The following is a 23,142-nucleotide window of genomic DNA, read 5'->3' on the forward strand; positions in this document are numbered from 1 at the left end:
TGGTACATTAGACAAAATTGAAGTAACCAAACGACTGGCATTATCACCAAACAATGAGAAATGGAACAAGTTTAGTGAAGAAAAAAGAACTAACTACTCAATTGTGACTCAACAGGTAAAGTCTCCATCACTGCCGCCTCAACAAAAATGTTGTGGTCGAAAGAGCTATATGCCACTTTTCCAATTCTTAGGTATCTGCAAGTTTATCTTTTAACAGTAAGAATGCTTTTTTGTATGTTGAAAATAATCTAATTAAAAGGCTTATGTAGGTAACTTCAGAAATCAACTTAGAAATTGAAAACATTTTCCAACTTAGAACTAACTAATCAATTGAAACAGCTAGTCCAATACCTAAGGCCCAAAGAAAAAGCATTTTCGAACCATGTAGGTCACTTCAGAAATCAACTTGGAAATTAAAACAACTGACCTTATTCCTTGCCATGCATCTAATGATCATTTCCAGAAAAGTTTGTGCCTCATTCTTTTTCTTTTATCTATAAGTGACAACATTAGAGAGGTTTTAGTTGTCTTCCCATTGTAAAATCAAGGGCTTCCCTATTCTGATAATCCACCTTTACAAAGATGATCGATTATGTTTTTGACATATGCATGATTTCCTCTGATGAAAAAATGATTGAAAAATCTTCTGTGCATTCTTCTACTCTTCCAGAGTTCTATAAACCATATATAAGTATTTTGTATGTGTACAAATTAGGACAAATATCATCATCAACAATTTGGTTTAATAGTATAATTGCCTTGCCAAGTTGCTGCTTGTCGTATAATGCGTGTAATAATATATTGTAAGTTTCAATATTTGGATCCAAATTCTTGGAACACATATATAGGAAAAGCTTCATGGCTTCATCAAATCTTTTATTCTTGTAATAACCACTAATCAAGATATTGTAACTCCAAACATTTGGAACAAAACTTCTTTCATAGATGAGACTTTTAAATAATGCAATTGCCTCATCAAGATGCTGGTTTTTGCACACGAAATCTAAAAGGATATTATAAGTGTTTACATCAGGGAATGGTTGACCGCAATAATGCATTTTATTAACAATCTCCCATGCAGACGAGATTCTACCAGCTTTGCACAAGCTATCAACTAGAGAATTGTAAGTTACAATGTTTGGAACTATGTTCTTAAGAAACATATCTTTCCTCAAATTCATGGCCTTATCCACTCTGTTAATCTTGCAATAACCTTTAATCAAGATGTTATAACTCCAAACATCAAGCACAACCCCCCCTTTCAATTACCATATCAAATAAGTTTCTTGCATCATCAACTTTATTGTTCAAACAATATCCATTTATCAAAATTGTGTAAGTAATAATGTTTGGTTGCTGGCCCCTTAGAATCATCACATCGCACAAATCGTGGGCTTGTAATAGCATCTCTTCTTTGCATAATGCATCAATTATTATGTTAAAGGTATACACATATAGGCTGATGTCTTTAACAAAAATCTCATTCAGCAATAATCCAGCTTCTTTCCATTGGCTCACATGACAAAAACCATATATTATTGAAGTGTAAGTAACAATATCAGGGGAAATTTCCCGACCAAGCATATTAAAATATAAATCCAGTGCATCATTCAAAAGTCCACCTTTGCACAAACCATCAACAACAATATTGTACATTACAAGATTCGCCTTAACAAACTGACCCTCCATTTTCCAAAGCCTTTGGAGAGCAACTCTTGTTTCTCCAGACTTACACAGCCCATTGATTAAGGTTTCGTACATAACTTCATCAAACCAAAATCCTTTTGCAACTATTTTACCATAAATGTAGAGTGCATCCAAAATCTTACCATTAAGATACAACCCCTTCATTAGTGTAGTAAAAGTTACCGCACTTGGCTTAAAACCCTATACAAACTTACCTATTACCAAGAGTGCAAAACCCATCTGACCTGCATGGCCATAACAATTGATCAAGATGTTCAAAGTAACACTAAATGGTAGAATGCCCTTTGACTCCATCTAGGTATAAAGATGAATAGTCGTGGCATAATACTTCATATTTACAATCGTTCCCAAGATTTTGGTTAATTCCACAATCGATGGCTGCGGATGCATATCAACCTTGCAATTAAATAAAGCTACAGCATCTTCAAGATTATCAAATTTGTAAGCGTCTCGTGATGGAAGCGGCTGTGAATGAAGAAGACATAGCCTTGTACGGTGGGCATATGACATAAAAGCAAGTAAGTTCGATGATGGCAGAAGAAAGCGATGGAGTTTAAGGTGCATACCTCGTTGCATACAACATATCCTCTTAACATAAAAACTGATGATACTTCACAAAACACAATTCTCCACTCTATGATTATCAGTATTGCCTGAAACCGTTTAGCTACCTTAAGAATGAAGAAGACGACTTTAGATATTTAATATAATACAACTTTCCTATTCGTATTAAGAATGTTTTAGTGCAAAAAACTGGTTTCACTGAACTGAATTGAAACTGAACTGAAACTATTTTAAATAAACTAATTTTTTAAATAAAAAACTGAACTGAAACCATAGTTTTTATGAAAACCAGTTTATTAAAAACCAGTTTTTATGGTTTAGTTTAGTTTTAAACCAAATTAAAACTTGTTTTATTTAAACTCCAAAATTAGTTTTTACATACTCTCTCTCTCTCTCTCTCCTCTTTCTCCCCCTCCTCTCTCCCTTTTCTCTCTTTCCCCTTTCTTCCTTCTCTCCCTTCTCTCTCTCTCTCTCTCTCTCTCTCTCTCCCTCTCCCTTCCCATTTCTCTTCCTCTCTCCTCCTCCTCCTCCTGTCTCTCTCTTTCCCTTTCTTTCTCTCTCTCTCCCCCTCCCATCTTTCTTCCTCTCTCTCTCTCTCTCTCTCTCTCTCCTTTTCCCCCTCTCCCTCTCTCCCCCTTCCTTCATCTCTCTCTCCCTTTTTCTTTCTCTCTCTCCTCTCCATCCTCTCGCTCTCTCTCTCCTTCCCCTCTTTCTTCCTCTCCTCTCTCTCTCCCTCCCTTCTCTCTTCCTCTCTCTCTCTCTCTCTCTCTCTCTCTCCTTTTTCACTTTTCTCTTTTTCTCTCTCCTGTTCCTCTCTCTCCCCTTCCCTTCTTTCTCTTTCATCTTCTCTCTCTTTCTTCTCCATCCTCTCTCTCTTTCTCCTCTTTCTCCCCTTTCTTTCTCTCTTTTCTCTTTCTCTCTCAGCCTTCTCTCACTCTATATCCCTCTTTTCTCTCTCTCTCTCTCCTTGTTTTTTCCAAAATAAGAGAGAAAAAGAGAGAAAAAAGAGAAAAAAGGGGAGGAGGAGAGATAGGGAAAAGAGAGAGAGGGGAGGAAGAGAGAGAGGAAGAAAGAGAAGGGAGGGAGAGAAAGAGTGCAAGGGGAGAGAGAGAGAAAGTGAGAGAGAAAGAGAGAGAGAGAGGGTGAGAGGAGGAGGAGAGGAAAGGAGAGAGAAGGAGAGAGAGAGATAGAGAGAAAGAGGGATAGGGGAGAGAGAGAATGAGAGAAAGGGATAGAGGGGGGAAAAGGGAGAGAGAAAGAAAAGGGAGGGGGAGAAAGAGGGGGAGGGGGGAGAGAGAGAAAAGGAGAGAGAGAAAAGGAAAAGGGAGAGAGAGAGAGGAAGAAAAAGAGAGGGGAGGGGCAGAAAGAAGGAGAGAGAGAAGAGGAAGAGAGAGAGGGGAAGGAGAGAGAGAAAGGGAGAGAAGGAGAGAGAGAGAGAGAAAAGAGGAGGAGAGAGGGAGAGAAGAAGAGAAAAAGAGGAAGATGGGAAGAAAAGAGAGAAAGGGAGAGAGAGAGAGGGAGGGGGAGAGAGAGGACGAGGAGAGAGAGGGAGAGAAGGAGAGAGAGGGAAAGAAAGAGAATGTAAAATCTAATTTTATATATGTTAAGAGAGAGAGGGAGGGAGAGAGAGAGAAGGAGATAGGGAGAGAAAGAGAGAGGAGTGGGAGAGGAACTGAGAGAGAGGGAGAGAGAGAGGGACAGGGGAGAGAGAGAATAAGAGAAAGGGATAGAGAGTGAGAAAAGGGAGAGAGAGAGAGAGAGGGGGAGAGGAAGACAAAGAGAGGGAGGGGAGAAAGAGGGGAAGGAGGAGAGAGAGAAAAGAAAAAGAGAGAGAGGAGGGAGAGAGAGAAAATAGGGGGAGTGAGGGAGAGAAGAAGAGAGAGGAATAGGGGAAGGAGAGAGAGGGAGAGAAGGGAGATAGAGAGAGGAGGGGGAGAGAAGGAAAGAGAGAAAGGAGGGAGAGAAGAAGAGAGAGAGAGGAGAGAGGAGAGAGGGAGAAGGGAAGGAGAAAGAGAGAGGGAGAGAGAAGGGAGAGAGAGAGAGGGGGAGAGGAGGAGAGAGAGAGTGGGAAAGAGAGGGGGAGAGAGAGAAAATGTAAAAACTAATTTTTTATATGTTAAAAATTAAAACTAGTTTTAGCCTATAAACCAGTTTATACTGGTTTTTTCAATTAAAACTGATTTTATTTTTATGAACTGGTTTAAACTGGTGTACTGTATTGTAAACTAGTTTAAAACCAGTTTCTTATATGACAAAGTAATTTGGTTCAGTTTCTAAACCATTTAAAATGATTTAGTACAGTTTCAGTTCAGTTTATGAAAAAACTGAACCATGAACACCCTTAGCAACAACTACAATTCATTGGTCTGAATAGAAATTAAAAGCTAAGTAGTTGCCACAAACAAATAAATAAAAATAAAAGAATACGCAAAATTAGCACCTTAAAGCGAGAACAGCAGAAATAGAGACAAAGTGGCGAACGCAACAATGGTGAAACCGAAAGCAGAAGCGGAAGTAGAACACGGAAAATAGAAAACTGAAAAGAGTTGCATGTTATTGTTAGGCTTTTGTTTTACAATTGTTTTTTTTTTCATTTTAAATATTTTATAATCATGCTAGTTACTCAAATTAATTATTAATATAAAATATATACTAAAATATAAAAAATATATAAAAGATAAGTTAAATCACTTATACTTTTATATAAAATTATATGATAACTGATTTTAGTATATAAATAATATTTTAGTATAATATATTTTTCTAAATATTACATGACATTTTCAAATCTCTTCTATTTCAAAATTTTTAATAATTCAATCAAGGTTCTGGGAAGAAAATCGGTTTAATCAGAAACCGATGATAAAAGCAATTCGGTCCACTGTCTATAACCACTAAAGAGAGAATTGCTTGAAAATTACTGAATTGGCCCAGAACCAGCCGGTTGAACCGAACCGGTAACAGGCCGGTTCGGATAAAACAACATTGTTTTGTTTATTTGAAAAAAAAAAAAATTGAAATACAGATTACAGACCCCGGTTTTCCCCCAACGTGCACTCCCTGAGAGCGAGACCTGAAGCAAATTGAAAGTGCAAAACCTACCTGAAGCAAATTGAAAGTGCAAAACCCTAGCCGCTCATTTCCGCCGCCGTCCCAAGCTCCTCAGCACCGCCGCCGTCCCAAGCTCCTCAGCGCCGCCGCCGTCCCCAGGTCCTCAGCGCCGTCGCTTCTTCCTCTTCCCCGTTTTGCAGAACCCAGATAGCTCAGCACGTCTGTCTTCATCTTCGTTGGCTTCTCTGTTCGTGGCTTGGAGTAGCTCGCCGTCGGGTCGCCACTTGCCGTCGGGTCGCCACTTGCCATCGTCTCGCCTATCGCCTCCTCTCGCCGGTTGCCGTCCGTCGAAGGTTAGTGGCCTCCGCTTCTTCTTTTGAAGTTCTGAAATTGTTGTTCAATCATGGTGGTTCCATTTTTCTTGTAATCTTCTGTAATTGCTTGTTGCTGATGGATCTGTCTTGTGTCTTGTATTTGCTGGTTGCTGATGGCTGTAAAATTTTTTTTTCAAATTTACGGATGGCTGGCTCTGTTAGTCTGATTTAGTGTTTTTCTGTTTTGTAATTGCTGGATTTAGTCTGAAATTTTTGTCAAAAACTTTAATAAAAGCATTAACTTGTTTTACTGTTATCACATTCAAGAACTTTAATAAGAGCATTAAGTTCATCAGTTTGTGCTTTCCATCTCGCTACAAGAGCTGACTGTGAGGAAACAGCGGATTCTAAGCTGACCACTTTGTTGACCAGCTCCTCAATCTTCTCTGCCATTTCTGTCACAGTGAGAGTTGTATGAGAGCCAGCCTCAAAGTGTTCTTTAATCTCCTCCTGTAGTAACTGCACCTCCGGATGATGCTGACTTATTTTTTTAGCATCTTCTTCCAACTTTTTTGTTTCAAATTTACTGATTTAGTCTGAAATTTTTGTCCAAATTTACTGATGGCTCTGTTTTGTAATTACTAGTTGCTGATGGCTCTTAATTTTTTTGTTCAAATTTACCGATGGCTTTGTTTTGTAATTGCTGGTTTTGCTGGGTGAAGGTTTAGTGTTTTGGAATGTTTTATAATGTGCTAATGTTTGTAATTGCTGGCTTTGTTTGTTTGTAATTGCTGGGTAAAGGTTTAGTGTTTTGTGATTATTGGTTAATGTTTTGGTTTGTTTATTGCGGAATGCTGTAGGCGAAATTCAGATATGGTCTTGTTGATGATTATTGGTTACTGATTTGAGGTTAGTGGAAAGTTGAGTCTGTGTTACTCTGTTTCAGGGATTTGAGGTTGAATTTGTGATTTGTGATTTCTTGGGTCTTTTGTAATGCTACTGATTTGAGTTTGGAATTTGTGATTACTAATTTACTTATTTGAGGTTAGTGAAAAGTTGAGCCTGTGTTACTCTGTTTCAAGGATTTGAGGTTGAATTTGTGATTTGTGATTGCTTGAGTCTTTTGTAATGCTATTGATTTGAGTTTGGAATTTGTGATTATTGATTAGTGACTTGTTAAGCTGCTGTTGTTGTTATGCACTTATGTTGCTGTTTTGTTATGGACTTATGGCACCAAGTGTTTTGAGTTTTGAATTTGTGATAAGTGATTTGTGATTAGTGATTTGTTAAGCTGCTGTTTTGAATTAATTTAGGCGTGATTATTTGTTATGCTGCTGTTTTGAATTAATTTAGGGATAATTTATGATGATTATTTATAATTTATTTATTATTTTATTCTGAAACGGTTTTTCCAGTTGAACCGGTTAGATCAAAGAACCAGTGAACTAGTAGTTAGAGCGGTTTGATGACCGGTACGGTTTTTCTAACCTTGGTCCGAACCGTGTTTGCTAATAGTTCCCGGTTCGAACCGGTTTTCAGAACATTGGGTTGAATTATTAAAAATTTTGAAATAGAAGAGATTTGAAAATGTCATGTAATATTTAGAAAAATATATTATACTAAAATATTATTTATATACTAAAATCAGTTATCATACAATTTTTTATAAAAATATAAGTGATTTAACTTATTTTTAATATATATTTTATATTTTAGTATATATTTTATATTAGTAATTAATTTGAGTGACTAGCATGATTATAAAATATTTAAAATGAAAAAAAAAATCCAATTGTGAAACAGAACCCTAACAATAACATGCCTCTCCAGTTCGATTTTGCAACTCTTCTCAGTTCTCTCTTTTCCGTGTTCTGCTTCTGCTTTCGCTTTCGATTTCACCATTGCTGCGTCCGCCACTTTGCCTCTGCTTCTGCTGTTCTCGCTTTAAGGTGCTAATTTTGAGTTTTCTTTGACATTTATTTACTTGTTTGTGGCAACTACTTAGCTTTTAATTTCTATTGAGATCAATGAATTGTAGTTGTTGCGCTAAAACATTCTTAATACAAATATGAAAGTTGTATTGTATTAAATATCTAAAGTCGTCTTCTTCATTCTTAAGGTAGCTAAACGGTTTCAGGCAATACTGATAATCATAGAGTGGAGAATTGTGTTTTGTGAAGTATCATCAGTTTTTATGTTAAGAGGATATGTTGTATGCAACGAGGTATGCACCTTAAACTCCATCGCTTTCTTCTGCCATCATTGAACTTACTTGCTTTTATGCCATATGCCCACCGTACAAGGCTATGTCTTCTTCATTCACAACCGCTTCCATCACGAGACGCTTACAAATTTGATAATGTTGAAGATGCTGTAGCTTTATTTAATTGCAAGGTTGATATGCATCCGCAGCCATCGATTGTGGAATTGACCAAAATCTTGGGAACGATTGTAAAGATGAAGTATTATGCCACGGCTATTCATCTTTATACCCATATGGAGTCAAAGGGCATCCTACCATTTAGTGTTACTTTGAACATCATGATCAATTGTTATGGCCATGCAGGTCAGATGGGTTTTGCACTCTCGGTAATGAGCAAGTTTGTTAAGTGGGGTTTTAAGCCAAGTGCTGTAACTTTTACTACACTAATGAAGGGGTTGTGTCTTAATGGTAAGATTTTGGATGCACTCTACATTTATGGTAAAATAGTTGCAAAAGGATTTTGGTTTGATGAAGTTATGTACGGAACCTTAATCAATGGACTGTGCAAGTCTGGAGAAACAAGAGTTGCTCTTCAAAGGCTTTGGAAAATGGAGGGTCAGTTTGTTAAGCCGAATCTTGTAATGTACAATATTGTTGTTGATGGTTTGTGCAAAGATGGACTTTTGAATGATGCACTGGATTTATATTTTAATATGCTTGGTCGAGGAATTTCCCCTGATATTGTTACTTACACTTCATTAATATATGGTTTTTGTCATGCGGGCCAATGGAAAGAAGCTGGATTATTGCTGAATGAGATTTTTGTTAAAGACATCAGCCTAGATGTGTATACCTTTAACATAATAATTGATGCATTATGCAAAGAAGAGATGCTATTACAAGCCCACGATTTGTGCGATGTGATGATTCTAAGGGGCCAACAACCAAACATTATTACTTACACAATTTTGATGAATGGATATTGTTTGAACAATAAAGTTGATGAGGCAAGAAACTTATTTGATATGGTAATTGAAAGGGGTGTTGTGCCTGATGTTTGGAGTTATAACATCTTGATTAAAGGTTATTGCAAGATTAACAGAGTGGATGAGGCCATGAATTTGATGAAAGATATGTTTCGTAAGAACATAGTTCCAAACATTGTAACTTACAATACTCTAGTTGATGGCTTGTGCAAAGCTGGTAGAATCTCGTCTGCAAGGGAGATTGTTAATGAAATGCATTATTGCGGTCAACCATTCCCTAATGTAACCACTTATAATATCATTTTAGATTTCGTGTGCAAAAACCAGCATCTTGATGAGGCAATTAGATTATTTAAAAGTCTCATCTTTGAAAGACGTTTTATTCCAAATGTTTGGAGTTACAATATCTTGATTAGTGGTTATTGCAAGAATAAAAGATTAGATGGAGCCATGAATCTTTTACAAGATATGTTCAAGAATTTGGATCCAAATATTGAAACTTACAATATATTGTTACACGCGTTATGCGACAGACAGCAACTTGGCAAGGCAGTTATACTATTAAACCAAATTATTGATGATGATATTTGTCCTAATTTGTACACATACAAAATACTTGTACATGGTTTATAGAACTCTGGAAGAGTAAAATAATGCACAGAAGATTTTTCAATCATTTTTTCATCAGAGAAAATCATGCAGATATCAAAAACATAATCGATCATCTTTGAAAAGGTGGATCATCAGAATAGGGAAGCCCTTGATTTTACAATGGGAAGACAATTAAAACCTCTAGTGCTGTCACTTCTAGAGAAAAGAAAAACGATGAGGCACAAATTTTTCTGGAAATGATCATTAGATGCATGGCAAGCAATAAGGTCAGTTGTTTTAATTTCCAAGTTGATTTCTGAAGTGACCTACATGATTTGAAAATGCTTTTTCTTTGGGCCTTAGGTATTGGACTAGCTTTTCAATTGCGTAGTTAGTTCTAAGTTGGAAAATGTTTTGATTTCTAAGTTGGTTTCTGAAGTAACCTACATAGGCATTTTAATTAGATTATTTTCAACATACAAAAAAGCATTCTTACTGTTAAAAGATAAACTTGCAGATACCTAGGGATTGGAAAAGTGGCGGCATATAGTTCTTTCGACCACAACATTTTTGTTCAGGAGGCAGTGATGGAGACTTTACCTGGTGAGTCCACAATTGAGTAGTTAGTTTTTTTTTCTTCATTAAACTTGTTCCATTTCTCATTGTTTGGTGATAATGCCAGTGGTTTGGTTACTTCAATTTTGTCTGATGTACCAGGCATAACAAAGTACTCTGATTCATCCTTTATGCTTTCTCTCACATCATTGGTGCGCAAACTGAGTACACAAGAGACAGAAACAACTTACTTCGGCAAAAGAAATCCCAGGAATGCTGATTTTGTTGGCAATGTGGATTGTATGTGGCAAACATGTATCAGAAACTGTGCAGCTCGGCAGCGGCACCAACTCTTCGAAAACCTTCTCCACCGGTTCCCACAAAAATGCTTGTTGCGTTCAACAAATTAACGGCATTGCCAAGTGAAGGTAACATATAAAAATTCTCACACCCTTCTAGCAAACCAGCCTCTTGATGTGGAAATTGATGCTGAATTAATTGAATCTGATAACCAGAATCATTGTAACGAGCAAAGGTTTGGGGTTTATGTGATTCTTGGTGCATTTTGTGGGGTTGTGATTACCATGACAACAACATTCTGCTGAAGCAGTATTTTTTGCAATGTCCATCACTCGGATCATGTGACCTTGTGCCTCTAAAAGGAACCCAACGAAATGGAGTTGTGATGTTATGGAATCCATTTTTGTTTTGGTTGATATCGTAACTAGATTTAGTCCATTGAATTTGGGTGGGTTTAATTTGTTTACTTGTGTGACATCTATAACTAACATTCCTTTCTTGGTATGTGTGTCTGCTTTGTTGTTCACCACACTTTATCAATTTATAATTATAAAGATGGCTAGCAAAATAGTAAAACTACATCCACAAGCTTCGTTGGTGAGACACGTGTTTCTTATGTTATTACAATTCTGTCCTACATATACATTGTTATTTACAACCTCTGTCCTTTTTGTATCTTTCTTTTAACCCATTTGAAGCTGAAAAGGTGAGGGAACTACTTATTTCTGGAATTCTCTCCTGCAATGTTTTGAACTGTTGCAAGGTCCCTTTTTGTCTACTGGATCGAAGGCAGAGGTGGCTTTAGCAATCCCCAAATCACTCTTTCGAGTTCAAATGCTGCTTTGTGATTGGTTTCGTGGTATAAACATGGGATTGCCGAGTAATTATCTTGCAGGTAATTGTTCTAATTTTTGGTTAATAGGATGAAGGGAAGAAGTTTCAGCAATTTTGAGCGCGGATCTTTAAAAATATTTCGAATTTCAATCCTTTTGAATCTTTCTCTTTTTTAACTTTCCTCACCATCACTCTCATAATCACTCTCTCTTCCCCTGAAACCCTTGCCCTTTTTCACTCATCTCTTTTTGTTTTTGGTTCCCCTTTCTCTCTTCCCTGATCTCATTTGATTAGAGATGGAAATTATCATTAGACTCTTCCCAATTTGTAGGTCAGAGTGATTCCGGAGCAAGATACTATCCCAGAAGAGGTTGCAACCACCGACTAAGAGGGATTTACAGCGACGAGGGTCATACTGAAAAGCCAACCGATGTGGACGGTGGAAGAAGTCAGGAACAGATCTGAGATCAACGTTAGTCTCCTGCTAACAGGAAATGATGGTGAGTCTTCTTCTATACGACACATTCATCACTTTCTCCTTTTACCCCTTTTGTTTTTTAGTTTTTTCCACGGTTTTAGTGGATTGTAATGTGAATTTTGTGTTGAAATGTGAAACTGTGTTGTGCATTTCTTTGGTTCAAGTCAGGCTCACCTTTCCGAAGCAGTGCGAGCTGAGTCATTTTGAGCATACTTTCCAATATTGGTAAGTGGTAACTAAGAGCTTTGTTACACTCTTCTGCTTCTGTAAGAAAAATTAAGGGGGGGGGGGGGGGGGAATATAGAAGGCTCTATGTAAAATATTGGTTTGAGAAAAAAAATTATTTATTTATTTATTATTATTATTATTTGCAGGTTTTATAAGATGAATTGAATTGTTCAGAATGTAATATTAGACTAGGATTTGTTTGCTTTAACGGATAAGGAAATAAATGAAATTATTGAACTTGAGTGAAATGGTGTTGTTCAAATTCAAACAATGAAATGGAGCAAAATCATTTAAAAGGACTAGCTCTATTCAAACACAAAATCATTTAAAATGACTAGCTCCTATGGAATTTGAAACACAGTGTTGATTCGCTCTTTTCCTGTTTCTGTGATTCTTTTATTAGTCTTTCTGCCTCTCTCTCTTTTTTTTTTTATGTTCTCATTATTTTCCTTATCTTCCCTTTTAGTGTTTTGATAAACCCCAATTAAATTTTGCTAAGAATATGTTTTAAACTTAAGTTCAATTTCTAATTGGTTTCGTTGAGATGATTACTACTTCTCATACTTGAATTTCATACGTTTTGTATTGCTTTGTGATACATTCCATTATTACAAATGCACAATCACCAGGACAAATTCACTTTCATTGTGAAGGGGACTCTTTTTACAAATCTTTCAGCTTATTTTACGAAATGGGAGAATAGGAGTTGAGGGCTGACAAGGAAAAATTCCGAGTAAGTTAATGATGAGAGGGGGAAGAAGAAAGGGACTGTGCTTTATGTTATAAGTGAAAATTCCTCCAAGAGTATATGAAATATTTGCATAAAGAGAATTGGTTAAATACCCTTCTAAGGAACTTTGTCCTAACTTAATTTTGTATTTTTGTTTGCCAAAGTTTTGAAAATAATAATTTCAAGGATGTTTCAGGTTCATAATGATGATGAGGTAAGGGCATTGTTCATGCTGCTCTCCAATCCAAGCAATTGGTACACTCACATTTTATCAATACCCATCTTTCATTTCTCTCTAATTTTTATAAATTTGGTTTCAATTCTTATTTTTATGATGTTGGATACCCTCAAAGTTGGCAGCTTTTTCCTTTTTGCATTTTGCTCACCAACTGTTTGTAATTTTGTTTCTTTTGTCAGTGTGTTCAGAACTTCAGATAGTGAAGGAGACATGGGGGTTTCAAGTGGGAGACATGCAAGGCACTATACCCGTTACACTTGGGCTCTCAAGACAGCATTCTTTCCTCAGGAAGTTTGAATTTAAATATTTGTAAATGATCAAAGTATTTGGTGGTCTGCCGTGAGTTTAAAATCTTGCTATGGATTAATTTCACTTTTTTTTTTTAATTCTTTCCTTATTTTGATTAATAATTTCTTTTCAATGTTTTAGCTTTATATGTCAAATCAGAAATTTATTTAATTTATTTATTTGTTTTTTTTTACCTTAAGATATTTTTCTAATTTTCACTTAGTTCTTTTGTATGTGGAGTCTCCCTCCTTTTGCAGTATGATGATAATTCTCCCCCTTTTAGTTATTTGAGTAACATTATGATGAATTTATGATAATTTAGTCCTTGAAATTTCTGTGTGGATTTCATATTGGGGTATGTTGGTTAAAGTGGATTACCTGCTAGAAGAGAATGCAAGATACAAGAGGCTGCAACAACAGACATGCATCTATATTTATATATCTATGTAAACATACATGCATATATTATATTGTTACTCATTTAGATCAAGTTTTTGTTCTTCGCACTTTAATTACAAGTGATTTTGTTTGTTTATGTTTGCTTTAATAGTCATCTTACTATCTCTTTTGCGAATCACTTTTTAACACTGTTGATTCGTTGCTTTTCTGTTTCTGTGATTCTTTTATTAGTCTTTCTGCCCCTCTCTTTTTTTTTTTGTATGTTCTCATTATTTTCCTTATCTTCCCTTTTAGTGATTTGATAAACCCCAATTAAATTTTGCTAAGAATATGTTTTAAACTTAAGTTCAATTTCTAATTGGTTTCGTTGAGACTATTACTACTTCTCATACTTGAATTTTACGTTTTGTATTGCTTTGTGATACATTCCATTATCACAAATGCATAATCACCAGGACAAATTCACTTTCATTGTTGAAGGGGACTCTTTACAAATCTTTCAGCTTATTTTACGAAATGGGAAAATAGGAGTTGAGGGCTGACAAGGAAAAATTCCGAGTAAGTTAAATTGGACCCATAATTTTTAAATATTCTTTTATTCTTTTTTAATATGAATATTTTTATTTTAGTTCTTATAAAATTTTTGTTTAGTTTTGATCCACTTATTATTATTATTATTATTATTATTATTATTATTAAATCCTTTTTCGAGTTAAACTCTAACTAGATCTTTGAAATTCACTATTTACACTAAAAGGGTCCTCATTCTAGTTGCACCATAAACATTTCCAAGATTATAAAAATTTCATCATGTTGGTCTCCATCTTTTTTCGGTTGTATTACTTGTGACGCAGAAAGTAATCAAACACATAGTGCTCGACTAGACCAAATAATATTGCTTTAGTTTCGATCCTAAATGTTTGATAAAATGATATTATTTAACTTTAATGAACTACAAAATGCCTTATTCCTCACCAAAAAAATTATATGACCATCAAGGTTAAATAACATCATCTCATCAAATATTTAGTGCTAAAACTAAAACGACGTCATTTCGAATAACTCGACATAACGAGTAGCTTGACAAAAAGAAAGTGAGGATTAATGTATTGTAATTTTTTAATCTCGAAGATATTTACAATGCAATTAAAATTTCAAAAATCTTTTCGATGCAAGTGGCTATTGACCACTTTAAAATTTAACTCCCTTTGTCACAAATTTAATGTGAACCGTGATATTTATAAAGGAGAATTGACTCAAAACAAAAATGTTTTTAATAAAAAATATAAATTAATTTCGTTAGACTAAACATATATTTAGTATTTTATACAAATGAAAATTTAACCTAACAAGAGCTAAACTTGAAATAGTGCCAAACAAATGAAAAAGACTTGTGCCAAAAGTAATTTTTGAAGGAGCAAATTATAAATCTCTCCCTCAACTCAGTCAACTGTAATGTTAATTCCATTTTCAACTATTTATTTGTTGTTGTGGTCTTGTGGATGACGCACCCTTGACTCCTCGTGGAATTTGTTCGTTTGAATGCCTTCGCTGTTAAAAAGTCACATGTAGCGTGCTATTTTTTTTAAGAGTATATATTGAGATAAGCCTCAATGTAGTCTCTAAAGTTGCACTCGAGTCTCATAGTAGTCCCTGAACTTAAAAGTTCCCCATATTCATCCCTGAAGTTGCACTCTGGGACTCAGACTTGTCATTCCGGCACATTCTGTCCACCTGGCGTTACCGGAAAGCTGAGTTGGCATCCTTCGTGACACGTGGGCATTACAACGGTTAGCTGATGTGGCAGAGTAAACTGTCCCGAATCAATTTGGTCCCTCAATTCAAGTTAAAACCCTAATTCCTAATTTTGAAGCCCACGGTGCTCACTCTCTTCTTTTCTCTTCTGTTCTCTATTCTTGTCTTCTCCATCTTTAAAGTCCGACGGTTATGGCAAGCACGAGTAATGCAATTCGGAGTATTCAGTTTCAATTTTTTGACTTCAGTCATATTCTTTTGACAAGTAGAACATGTTGTCACCAGATATTTTTTGAGCAATTAGTATTTAATGTGTTTGTTCATTTGTGTTATGGTGGTTGAGACATCCACTAGTTCTTGAAAGAAAACACAATAATCATGCTATAGTTGTTTCTGGCATTGTTTATACTTGGTAGAATCTTGGGGAAGCAAAATCAATGCTCTAAAGGAACATTCTATATGAACAAAAAAATGAATATCAAGATATTTACAAATGTACAAAAGTGAAAAGAAGGAGCATTATTCACAGTCACAACAATGTGGAACAAGAATGTACTATTTACAATGTTGGCAGAATCCTAAACAAGAATCTGAGACTTGGCGGCATCGCGAGAGCATTTAGTCCTGCCACTCTTGCTCAGTGCACAAGAACATGTCTCAAGAATCTCAAGGTCCTCTTCCCAGCACAACATGGCTGCTGTCACAGAATTCTTTAAGAACATCTTAGATGTAAGGAAGCCGGATAATATCCATGTCTGATAAAGCCGGGCCTGTTTCCCGATGAACTTGCCAGTGCGAGTGTCATAGTATTCCGGCCATGAATCAACTGGAAGCCTTTTCTCAGCCAAAGCAACTGCATCCTCAGCAAGTTCAGTTCTCCCCATTTTGATCCATGCAAGTGTAAACTGAATGACAAAAATGAATCACATATTAAACCAAAGGGGAAAGGGTAAATAATTATGAAACGACACCATTGAATTTTCATGGTCATAATATTCCCATAAAGAAAAATTTACCTGCCAAAGTGTTTTCTTCAAAAAGCAAGTAGAAATCCCTTTGTAATGGAACCCACCCCATAATTTTAATCTTTTCTAATGGTTGATTGTCTGAGAAGCAATGATGGATTACATTGAGAGTGGTGTTGACATTGTGCAAATCCAAACTATCCCTAACTAAACTTTCACATATCCTTGCTTTCATCTCTGAAAATGGCAACTGATGCTTTGCTTGGAATTCTCATTGAAAACTTGAACACTTTTGTCAAGAATGAGATTGCAGCACTTTCTGGTATTGATTCACAGATCCAAGAGCTGTCTGATAATCTCGAGGCAATCCGTGCATTGTTCCAAGATGCTACAGAGGAGCAATTCAAAAGCCATGCCATAAAGGACTGGCTGAAAAAGCTTTCCGATGCCATGCACGTGCTGGAAGATATCTTGGAAGATTGTTCAATCGAATCCAACCAACTTCAAAGTGAAGGGTGGTTAGCCCGCTTCCAACCCAAGACTATTTTGTTTCGTCATACTATCAGCAAGAGGATGAAAGACATGGTCAAGAGGTTCCAGCGTATTGATGATGATAGGAGAAGGTTTCAGCTGCCTTTGGGAGTCAGACAGAGGCAACAAGAAGATGATGATCTGAGGCTAACTGGTTCTGCCATCCCTGAGCACCAGATGTATGGAAGATTTTCATTTGAAGCCATCATCACGGTAATGCTTTTGTTTTTGTGCTCTCTATCCTGAAGATTTTCGAATCTCAATGGAATAGCTAATTCATCTTTGGATGGCCAATGGACTAATTAAATCCAAAGGGCATTTGGAGGTTGAAGATGTTGGTAACCAGCAATGAGAGGAGCTGCTCCAGAGATCATTTTTTCAAGAAGTATCGATTGACAAGTATGGAAACACCACCTTCAAGATCCATGACTTATTCCTTGATCTTGCCCGCTCCATAGTGGGAGAAGAGTATAAAGCTTATGGTGAGTCTGCAAGCTTGGCCAATTTGACAAGAAGGGTCCACCATGTAAGTTACTCTGGCTTGCCCGAGTTAAATCAGAATACCTTGAAGAATATTGAGTCCTTGAGGACTTTTATTGATCTTGATCCAGCAATTAGCAATCCCCTCATTAGATATCCAGCATTGGTTTTGCGTAAAGTGCAGTTATGTAATTCTTTCCGAGCATTGCGTACGAGATCTTTTGAACTCTCACTACTGAAAAGTTTAACACATTCGAAGTACTTGAATATTTACAATAGTTACATTACAAAGTTGCTAAAATGTGTTTCTAGGCTGCAGAAATTGCAAATTCTAAAGCTGGAACAATGCATTTTTCTTACTTCTCTGTCCAAACACATATTGAAGTTGAAGGATCTCAGGCATCTCTTAATTGAAGGATGTTGGGCATTAGTAGAAATGCCTCCGAAAATGGGGGAGTTGAAACAACTAAAAATACTGAATATTTTTATTGTGGATTCAAAAGCCCAATATGACTTAGCAGAGTTACATGATTTACAGCTTAGTAGAAGATTACACATTAAAGGTCTTGAGAATGTCCAGAGCGAACATGATGCTAGAGAGGCTAATTTGATGAGTAAGAAGGAGCTGAGTAAGATGGAGAAGACAAGAACAGAGAATAGAAGAGAAGAGAAGAGAGTGAGCACCTGGACTTCAAAATTGGGAATTAGGGTTTTAACTTGAATTGAGGGACCAAATTGATTCGGGACAGTTTACTCTGCCACATCAGCTAGCCGTTGTAATATTCATGTGTCACGAAGGATGCCAACTCAGCTTTCCGGTAGCGCCAGGTGGACAGAATGTGTCGAAAGGACAAGTCTGAGTTCCGAAGTGCAACTTCAGGGATGAATATGGGAAACTTTTAAGTTCAGGGACTACTATGAGGCTCGAGTACAACTTCAGGGACTACATTGAGACTTATCTCGTATATATTCGAATATTTTTGAGAAATTTCATTTCGAACATTTTTATCTCTAAAAATTTTATTATATTGAGATTCTTGAACTTTATAACAATAAAACATATAAATTCTTACTTTAGTTAAACTTATTGTTTTTACTTGAACAAATAAATCTTTTAAATTAAAAATTTAAAAGTAATGACGAAAAGATCTTTATGTCTTATTTTTGTGAAGTTTAGGAATCTCAATATAATAAAAAAATTTTAAAAACGAAAATGTTGGATGCGAAATTTTTTATGACCTATTTGTGTGTGTATATATATATATTTTAAATTAGTCCAAATGTGGGCTATTAACATTAATAAAACAATCTTCTAGAATTGAATAATTGAAACGATCTCCTTCAAAGTTTGGTGGAATCCATTGGTTCCTTTATTAATATTTAATTAGATTAGGACCGGCACCTTTGCCCAATATACTATATGTAAAATACCAAAATTATCTAGCACATGTAAAAAAATGAGTTCTATCTCAAATTTTTTGTCTAATGTCAAGATATATTAAGTTATTTGGTAACTAATACATGAAAATTTATATTCAAATAAAAGTATAAAACATAATAATAGCATGAAATTATTTGTTGAAATTTGCATATGATGTAAAACCATGTATCAATAAGCATTAACAAATATTATTAGAAGTAAAATTTATATTCTTGATTTAGCATTTTTTTTTGTATTGCTTGATTTAGTGTGTTATTACGGAGACATAGCTGGAAGGATAACATAATAAAAATAGGTTCGAAAATAAAAGAAAAAAACAACAACGGAAAAAAAGAATTGACAGAATGGTATTTTAAGAAAACTTAACTCTAATAAGAGAAATATAGTATCGTAACAAAAATATTATTTATACATTAAAATTAGTTATTAAAATTAATTATTATATATTTATATATAAATATATATTATTTAATTTATTTTTAATATATATTTTATATTAATAATTAATTTTAATGACTAATTTTAATATACACGTAATATAATCGTATCACAAACTAAGATCGTATAATGTGCGTCCATGTGTGTGTGACATAAAATTATAATCCACAAAGACTGTATATAAAGAATAGTTCTAATTAATTTAGACGAGATAAACATATTTTCAATATCAAAATAAGATAACAAAATTTTATGAAGACATGTTTAGAACCACATACTTATATTAGATTTAAATATTATAGTACAAAGAGAGAAGTATCACATGCAATGCAACATAGAATAATCTTTAAAAAAAATTAAATGTCAAATGTCAAAGAGAGTGAAATAGAAAGGTAAAAGAAAAATTTAAGACATAATTAAAAAAAGGCTAAGTTATACATGTCACTTAAAAAAAAATGATGCGCCACAACAGAAAAAGAGGATAGAAATGACAATAAGTACCGTAGAATAAATTTTAAACTACCTTAATTCTATTTGTGGTTTTAAAACTTTTAACTCAAATATTATTTACATTCTAAATCATCTAATTCGAATTTGATTTGACACCATCCGTAAGAAAAAAAATTATTTTCAATCAAACACAACATCAAAGATTATTTATATATTATTAACAATTTGAATTATTAACTGATACTAAGTATTTGTACAAAAAGAAAAGAAATTCATGTTTAAAGCTGTATTTCCTCATCATATACATATATTTTTTATTAACATGCACATGATATATTAGGAACATGAGTAAGATAGATACGATTAATTTGGTATCCAAATTTGCTCTTACCCATTGCAAATTAGGTTGTCAAACCACTTCAACTGGAGAGTTAAAGTGGGTTAGATACTCGTGAGTTCGAATGGTATTATCTATCTTAAAAATATATTAAATATTTAAAAAAAATTGTAAAACTACCTGATTAATTTTATATAATAAAAGTAAGTTAAAAAGAGTTAAAGTAAATAATAAACTAGATTTTATAGTTCAATTATACCTATTTAAAATAATAACACAAATATTAAAAATATAAAATAAGCTAAAGAATAAAATAAAAAATAAAAAATTCTAAGTCATAATACAATATACAATATCACCTTAAAAAAAATTATAATATAGCACAATAAAAATATTAAATAATTAAGGGTAATTTTAAAAACAAATATATACAACCTATACCCTTTGACATATTATAACAGAAGGATAGATTACAAACTCCTTTCACTTGTATAGTTGTATTGTCATATTAAAATAAGTTACTACGAGTCCTTTCCCTTTTTCATCTGTTGGGGCTATTTTTAACAGCAGTTCACACGAAGTTGCTCAAACAGTTGAAAGAGAATGTGTAGAAGCAAATAAATAAATAAATAAATAATAAAGAAGTTAAGAGCTCAGCCAGCAAGGAGAGAGGGAAAAAAAAAAAAGTAGAACGCAGAAGACAAACTGTATAGGACTAGTTAGTCAATGCTAAAGCCTTCATCAAAATTAATTTGCCATGTACATGAATCTGTATAACAGTGTGTGTGTGTGTGTGTGATGTATGCAATATATGTGCAACAAAGTGCTGTGCCACAGATTATGATGCTGAATTTGGAGATTTTCCAGAACCATCCAACACTATTTCAAATAGATCAGCCTCAGACTCTTCATCAAATTCCATTGTTCTAATATTACTATTATTATTATTGTTGCCAGTGTTGTGGCTTCCTCTGGTTGCGGAGCGATTGCGCCACTGAGAATCAATCCTTCCCATGGAAAATAGCTCCCTACTATCATCATAACCCAAAGTAGCAGCAGGTGAATTTACAAGCGGGGCTATAAAGCATGGATTTGGTGTTCTCTGTGCATTTGCAGGAGCATATTTGAATGAACTTTGTCCAAAATTAACTAGTACCATGATGTCTATATTTGCAGCCATGATTGGATATAATGGAGTTCCAAACACTTGTGATTGACAATGGATTACATGCACCAACTCTGAGTCTAATGTGAAGAACACCTTCTTCTGTCTTGGATCAAAGCCACAACCAATCACTTTATCAGTTCCTACCCACTCTGCCTTCTCTGATTCAAATACAAGTTTCATTCCTGTAAAGGGAATTTGAAATTTCATTCACGCTTAGATGTCTCAACAAGCATAAATAATATTCTTGGAAAATAAAATTGTATAAACCATGTTTGTGTCCCTATGCTTTAGGTTTAGAATCTCAATAAACCAACAAACTAATAAAAGGACAAAGTAGACACAATTGTTTTTTAGTCATGTGATTGGTTTTAATACTAAGGATTTTTAGTTTATGTCTAGAAATGTGTACTAAACCCATCAGCTTCACCTGAAAACCTTACCTACCAATTCAAAACTAGTTATCTAAAGGGAATTTTTGCTCAAATGGGAAAAAACAAATACCAACAAATCAGTCTGCTAAGTCATAAAAAAATGGACATGGAAAAACAATTACCATCAAGAAAAACAGAACCATTGGAGTTGAAGCCAATGCTGGCAGGGTAGCTTCCTGGAACTCTCAAAGGAACAGGACCTGCAGCAGTTAATCCCAATGAGAACATCACAGATTCATTTCTCTTTCCACCCTCTTTCCCATCAAGTTTCATCTCATCAACACTATTCTTACTATGATTATTGCTGCTAACATGAACCAAAGCCTCCGAATTCCCTTTACTACCATTTCCACCACCACCTTGAATCACCAACAACTTTGTCTTCTCACCTTCTCCAACATTCTTCCCCGTAAATTCATACTCATTACCACCACCACCATACAAGATTGTAATCTCAAAATACGCTTCTTGAGGAAAAGAATAGTTCCCCAAAGGAGGGCCAGGAAGGGGAAGAGCCGTTCTAATAACAGAAGCAACATTCATAGAAGAAGAACTGTTGTTGTTGTTATTGTATTGAAGAATCTTCTTCAACCCAGGATTGAACCTCACCTTCTGCATAAACTCAGCAGAACCCTGAGAAATTTCCCAGCTTATCTCAACCTCAGATTCTGTTCCATGATGATCATCACTAACCGGTGCTGCACACACCCCCAAAATCGATGACCTTTTCGAAGGGGATGGCGTGTAAGTCTTGGAAGCTATGAATGAAAATCGAGACCAACCATTTTCAACAGCATCAGCAGCCATAGAAGGATGATCAGACCAACTGAACAGAACCCTTTTTCCAGATACACCTCCACGAATAACAAAGTAATTTCCCTGTTTGTTCTTGTTGCTGCTACTTTGATGATCCAATTGGTGATGGTGATGATGATTATGAATCCTAGAAAGTCCTCCTTGGAGACCACCCTCCATTCTGGTCAAACTTGCAGGTTCCACAAAATTCCCTCGTTTTCTGAGTTGGTAAAAACGCCATAAGAGAAGGAGCAAAAGGGTTGAAACGCATCCCACAGAAGCTGCAACCAACGCAACACGTATCCACTCCCTCATTATTCTCTCTTGAAATCGATATTGTTGCTGATAATTCCTTTGGCTCTGGGTTTTGAATGCATAGATTGATTATTGCTTGTGATCACAGAAAAACAGAAGGGGTGAGTGATGTGACGGTGAAGGGAAGAATATAATTAGAAATTGGAACAAGGACTTAGTGAAAAAAAAGGAAGAAGAAAATTATGAGGGAGGCGCTGGCGTGGACTAAGACTTGTTCAATCAAAGCATGCAGAGAAGTAGAAGAACAAGAAGAATATAACAAACTTGAATTAATTTCTATTTTTATTTTAATTTATTATCGGAACCGACCAACTTTGTCCTCGTTAATCAGCAACCACCGCGTTTGTTGATTTCATTGTTTTTTATTGTCCGGACCAAGATTTTATTCAACTTGATTTTTAAACAGATTCTTTTGGACTGAAGCCTTATTGCTCTCCAATATTTTTAGATTTGAAAATCTTTTATTTCTAAATATTATATAATTCATTTTGTTCCTTTTACGACAAAATTTAAGAATCAAATTTAATTCTTTTTCATTTTAATAAGTGCTCTCACTGTAATTACTAGCCA

General features: G+C 35.0%; 3 protein-coding genes across 26 annotated transcripts in view; 1 reads left to right on the top strand and 2 right to left on the bottom strand.

Annotated features, from left to right (window-relative positions):
* The window catches only part of LOC130945606 (pentatricopeptide repeat-containing protein At1g62930, chloroplastic-like), a 5,033-nt gene extending 3,032 nt beyond the window's left edge, over positions 1-2,001 (bottom strand). Inside the window, exons 1-3 of the mRNA XM_057874314.1 lie at positions 1,902-2,001; positions 1,270-1,790; positions 759-1,202 (exon numbers count right to left, since the gene is read on the bottom strand). Coding sequence (XP_057730297.1) covers positions 759-1,202; positions 1,270-1,790; positions 1,902-2,001 — 1,065 coding nt within the window. The remainder of the gene's footprint in view (positions 1-758; positions 1,203-1,269; positions 1,791-1,901) is intronic.
* A 3,299-nt stretch (positions 2,002-5,300) lies between these two features.
* On the top strand, positions 5,301-17,450 carry LOC130944264 (putative pentatricopeptide repeat-containing protein At1g12700, mitochondrial). Of its 24 annotated transcripts, none has more exons than XR_009072005.1 (10): positions 5,301-5,675; positions 7,467-7,585; positions 7,756-7,860; positions 9,528-9,703; positions 9,934-10,019; positions 10,134-11,166; positions 11,437-11,605; positions 11,748-11,808; positions 12,738-12,796; positions 12,959-17,450. XR_009072005.1 is itself a non-coding variant. In XM_057872508.1 (10 exons), the coding sequence occupies exon 3, from the start codon at positions 7,851-7,853 to the stop codon at positions 9,456-9,458; it is 1,608 nt and encodes a 535-aa protein (XP_057728491.1). In that variant the 5' UTR covers positions 5,301-5,675; positions 7,467-7,585; positions 7,756-7,850; the 3' UTR covers positions 9,459-9,703; positions 9,934-10,019; positions 10,134-11,166; positions 11,437-11,605; positions 11,748-11,808; positions 12,441-12,544; positions 12,738-12,796; positions 12,959-17,450. The 24 variants fall into 24 exon arrangements, 18 of the variants coding, with proteins under 18 accessions (XP_057728491.1, XP_057728495.1, XP_057728483.1 ...); XR_009072006.1 differs by having other exon boundaries at positions 7,774-7,860; XM_057872508.1 differs by adding an exon at positions 12,441-12,544 and having other exon boundaries at positions 7,756-9,703.
* A 3,021-nt stretch (positions 17,451-20,471) lies between these two features.
* Positions 20,472-22,820, bottom strand: LOC130944915 (uncharacterized). The gene is made up of 2 exons (XM_057873511.1): positions 21,585-22,820; positions 20,472-21,213 (listed from the first exon to the last, which is right to left on the bottom strand). Exons 1-2 carry the CDS (start codon positions 22,570-22,572, stop codon positions 20,702-20,704), a joined length of 1,500 nt encoding a protein of 499 aa, XP_057729494.1. The 5' UTR covers positions 22,573-22,820; the 3' UTR covers positions 20,472-20,701.
* Between the last annotated feature and the right edge of the window lie 322 nt (positions 22,821-23,142).

Source organism: Arachis stenosperma, chromosome 8 (genome assembly GCF_014773155.1).
Source record: "Arachis stenosperma cultivar V10309 chromosome 8, arast.V10309.gnm1.PFL2, whole genome shotgun sequence".
NCBI classification, from domain to species: Eukaryota; Viridiplantae; Streptophyta; class Magnoliopsida; order Fabales; family Fabaceae; genus Arachis; species Arachis stenosperma.

Coding starts and splice junctions, on each gene's coding strand:
- LOC130944264 (XM_057872508.1), top strand. CDS start 7,851: ATGCAACGAGGTATGCACCTTAAACTCCATCGCTTTCTTCTGCCATCA.
- LOC130944915 (XM_057873511.1), bottom strand. CDS start 22,572: ATGAGGGAGTGGATACGTGTTGCGTTGGTTGCAGCTTCTGTGGGATGC. Junction 21,214..21,584: donor TGGTTCTGTTTTTCTTGATG/GTAATTGTTTTT, acceptor TTCCCTTTACAG/GAATGAAACTTGTATTTGAA.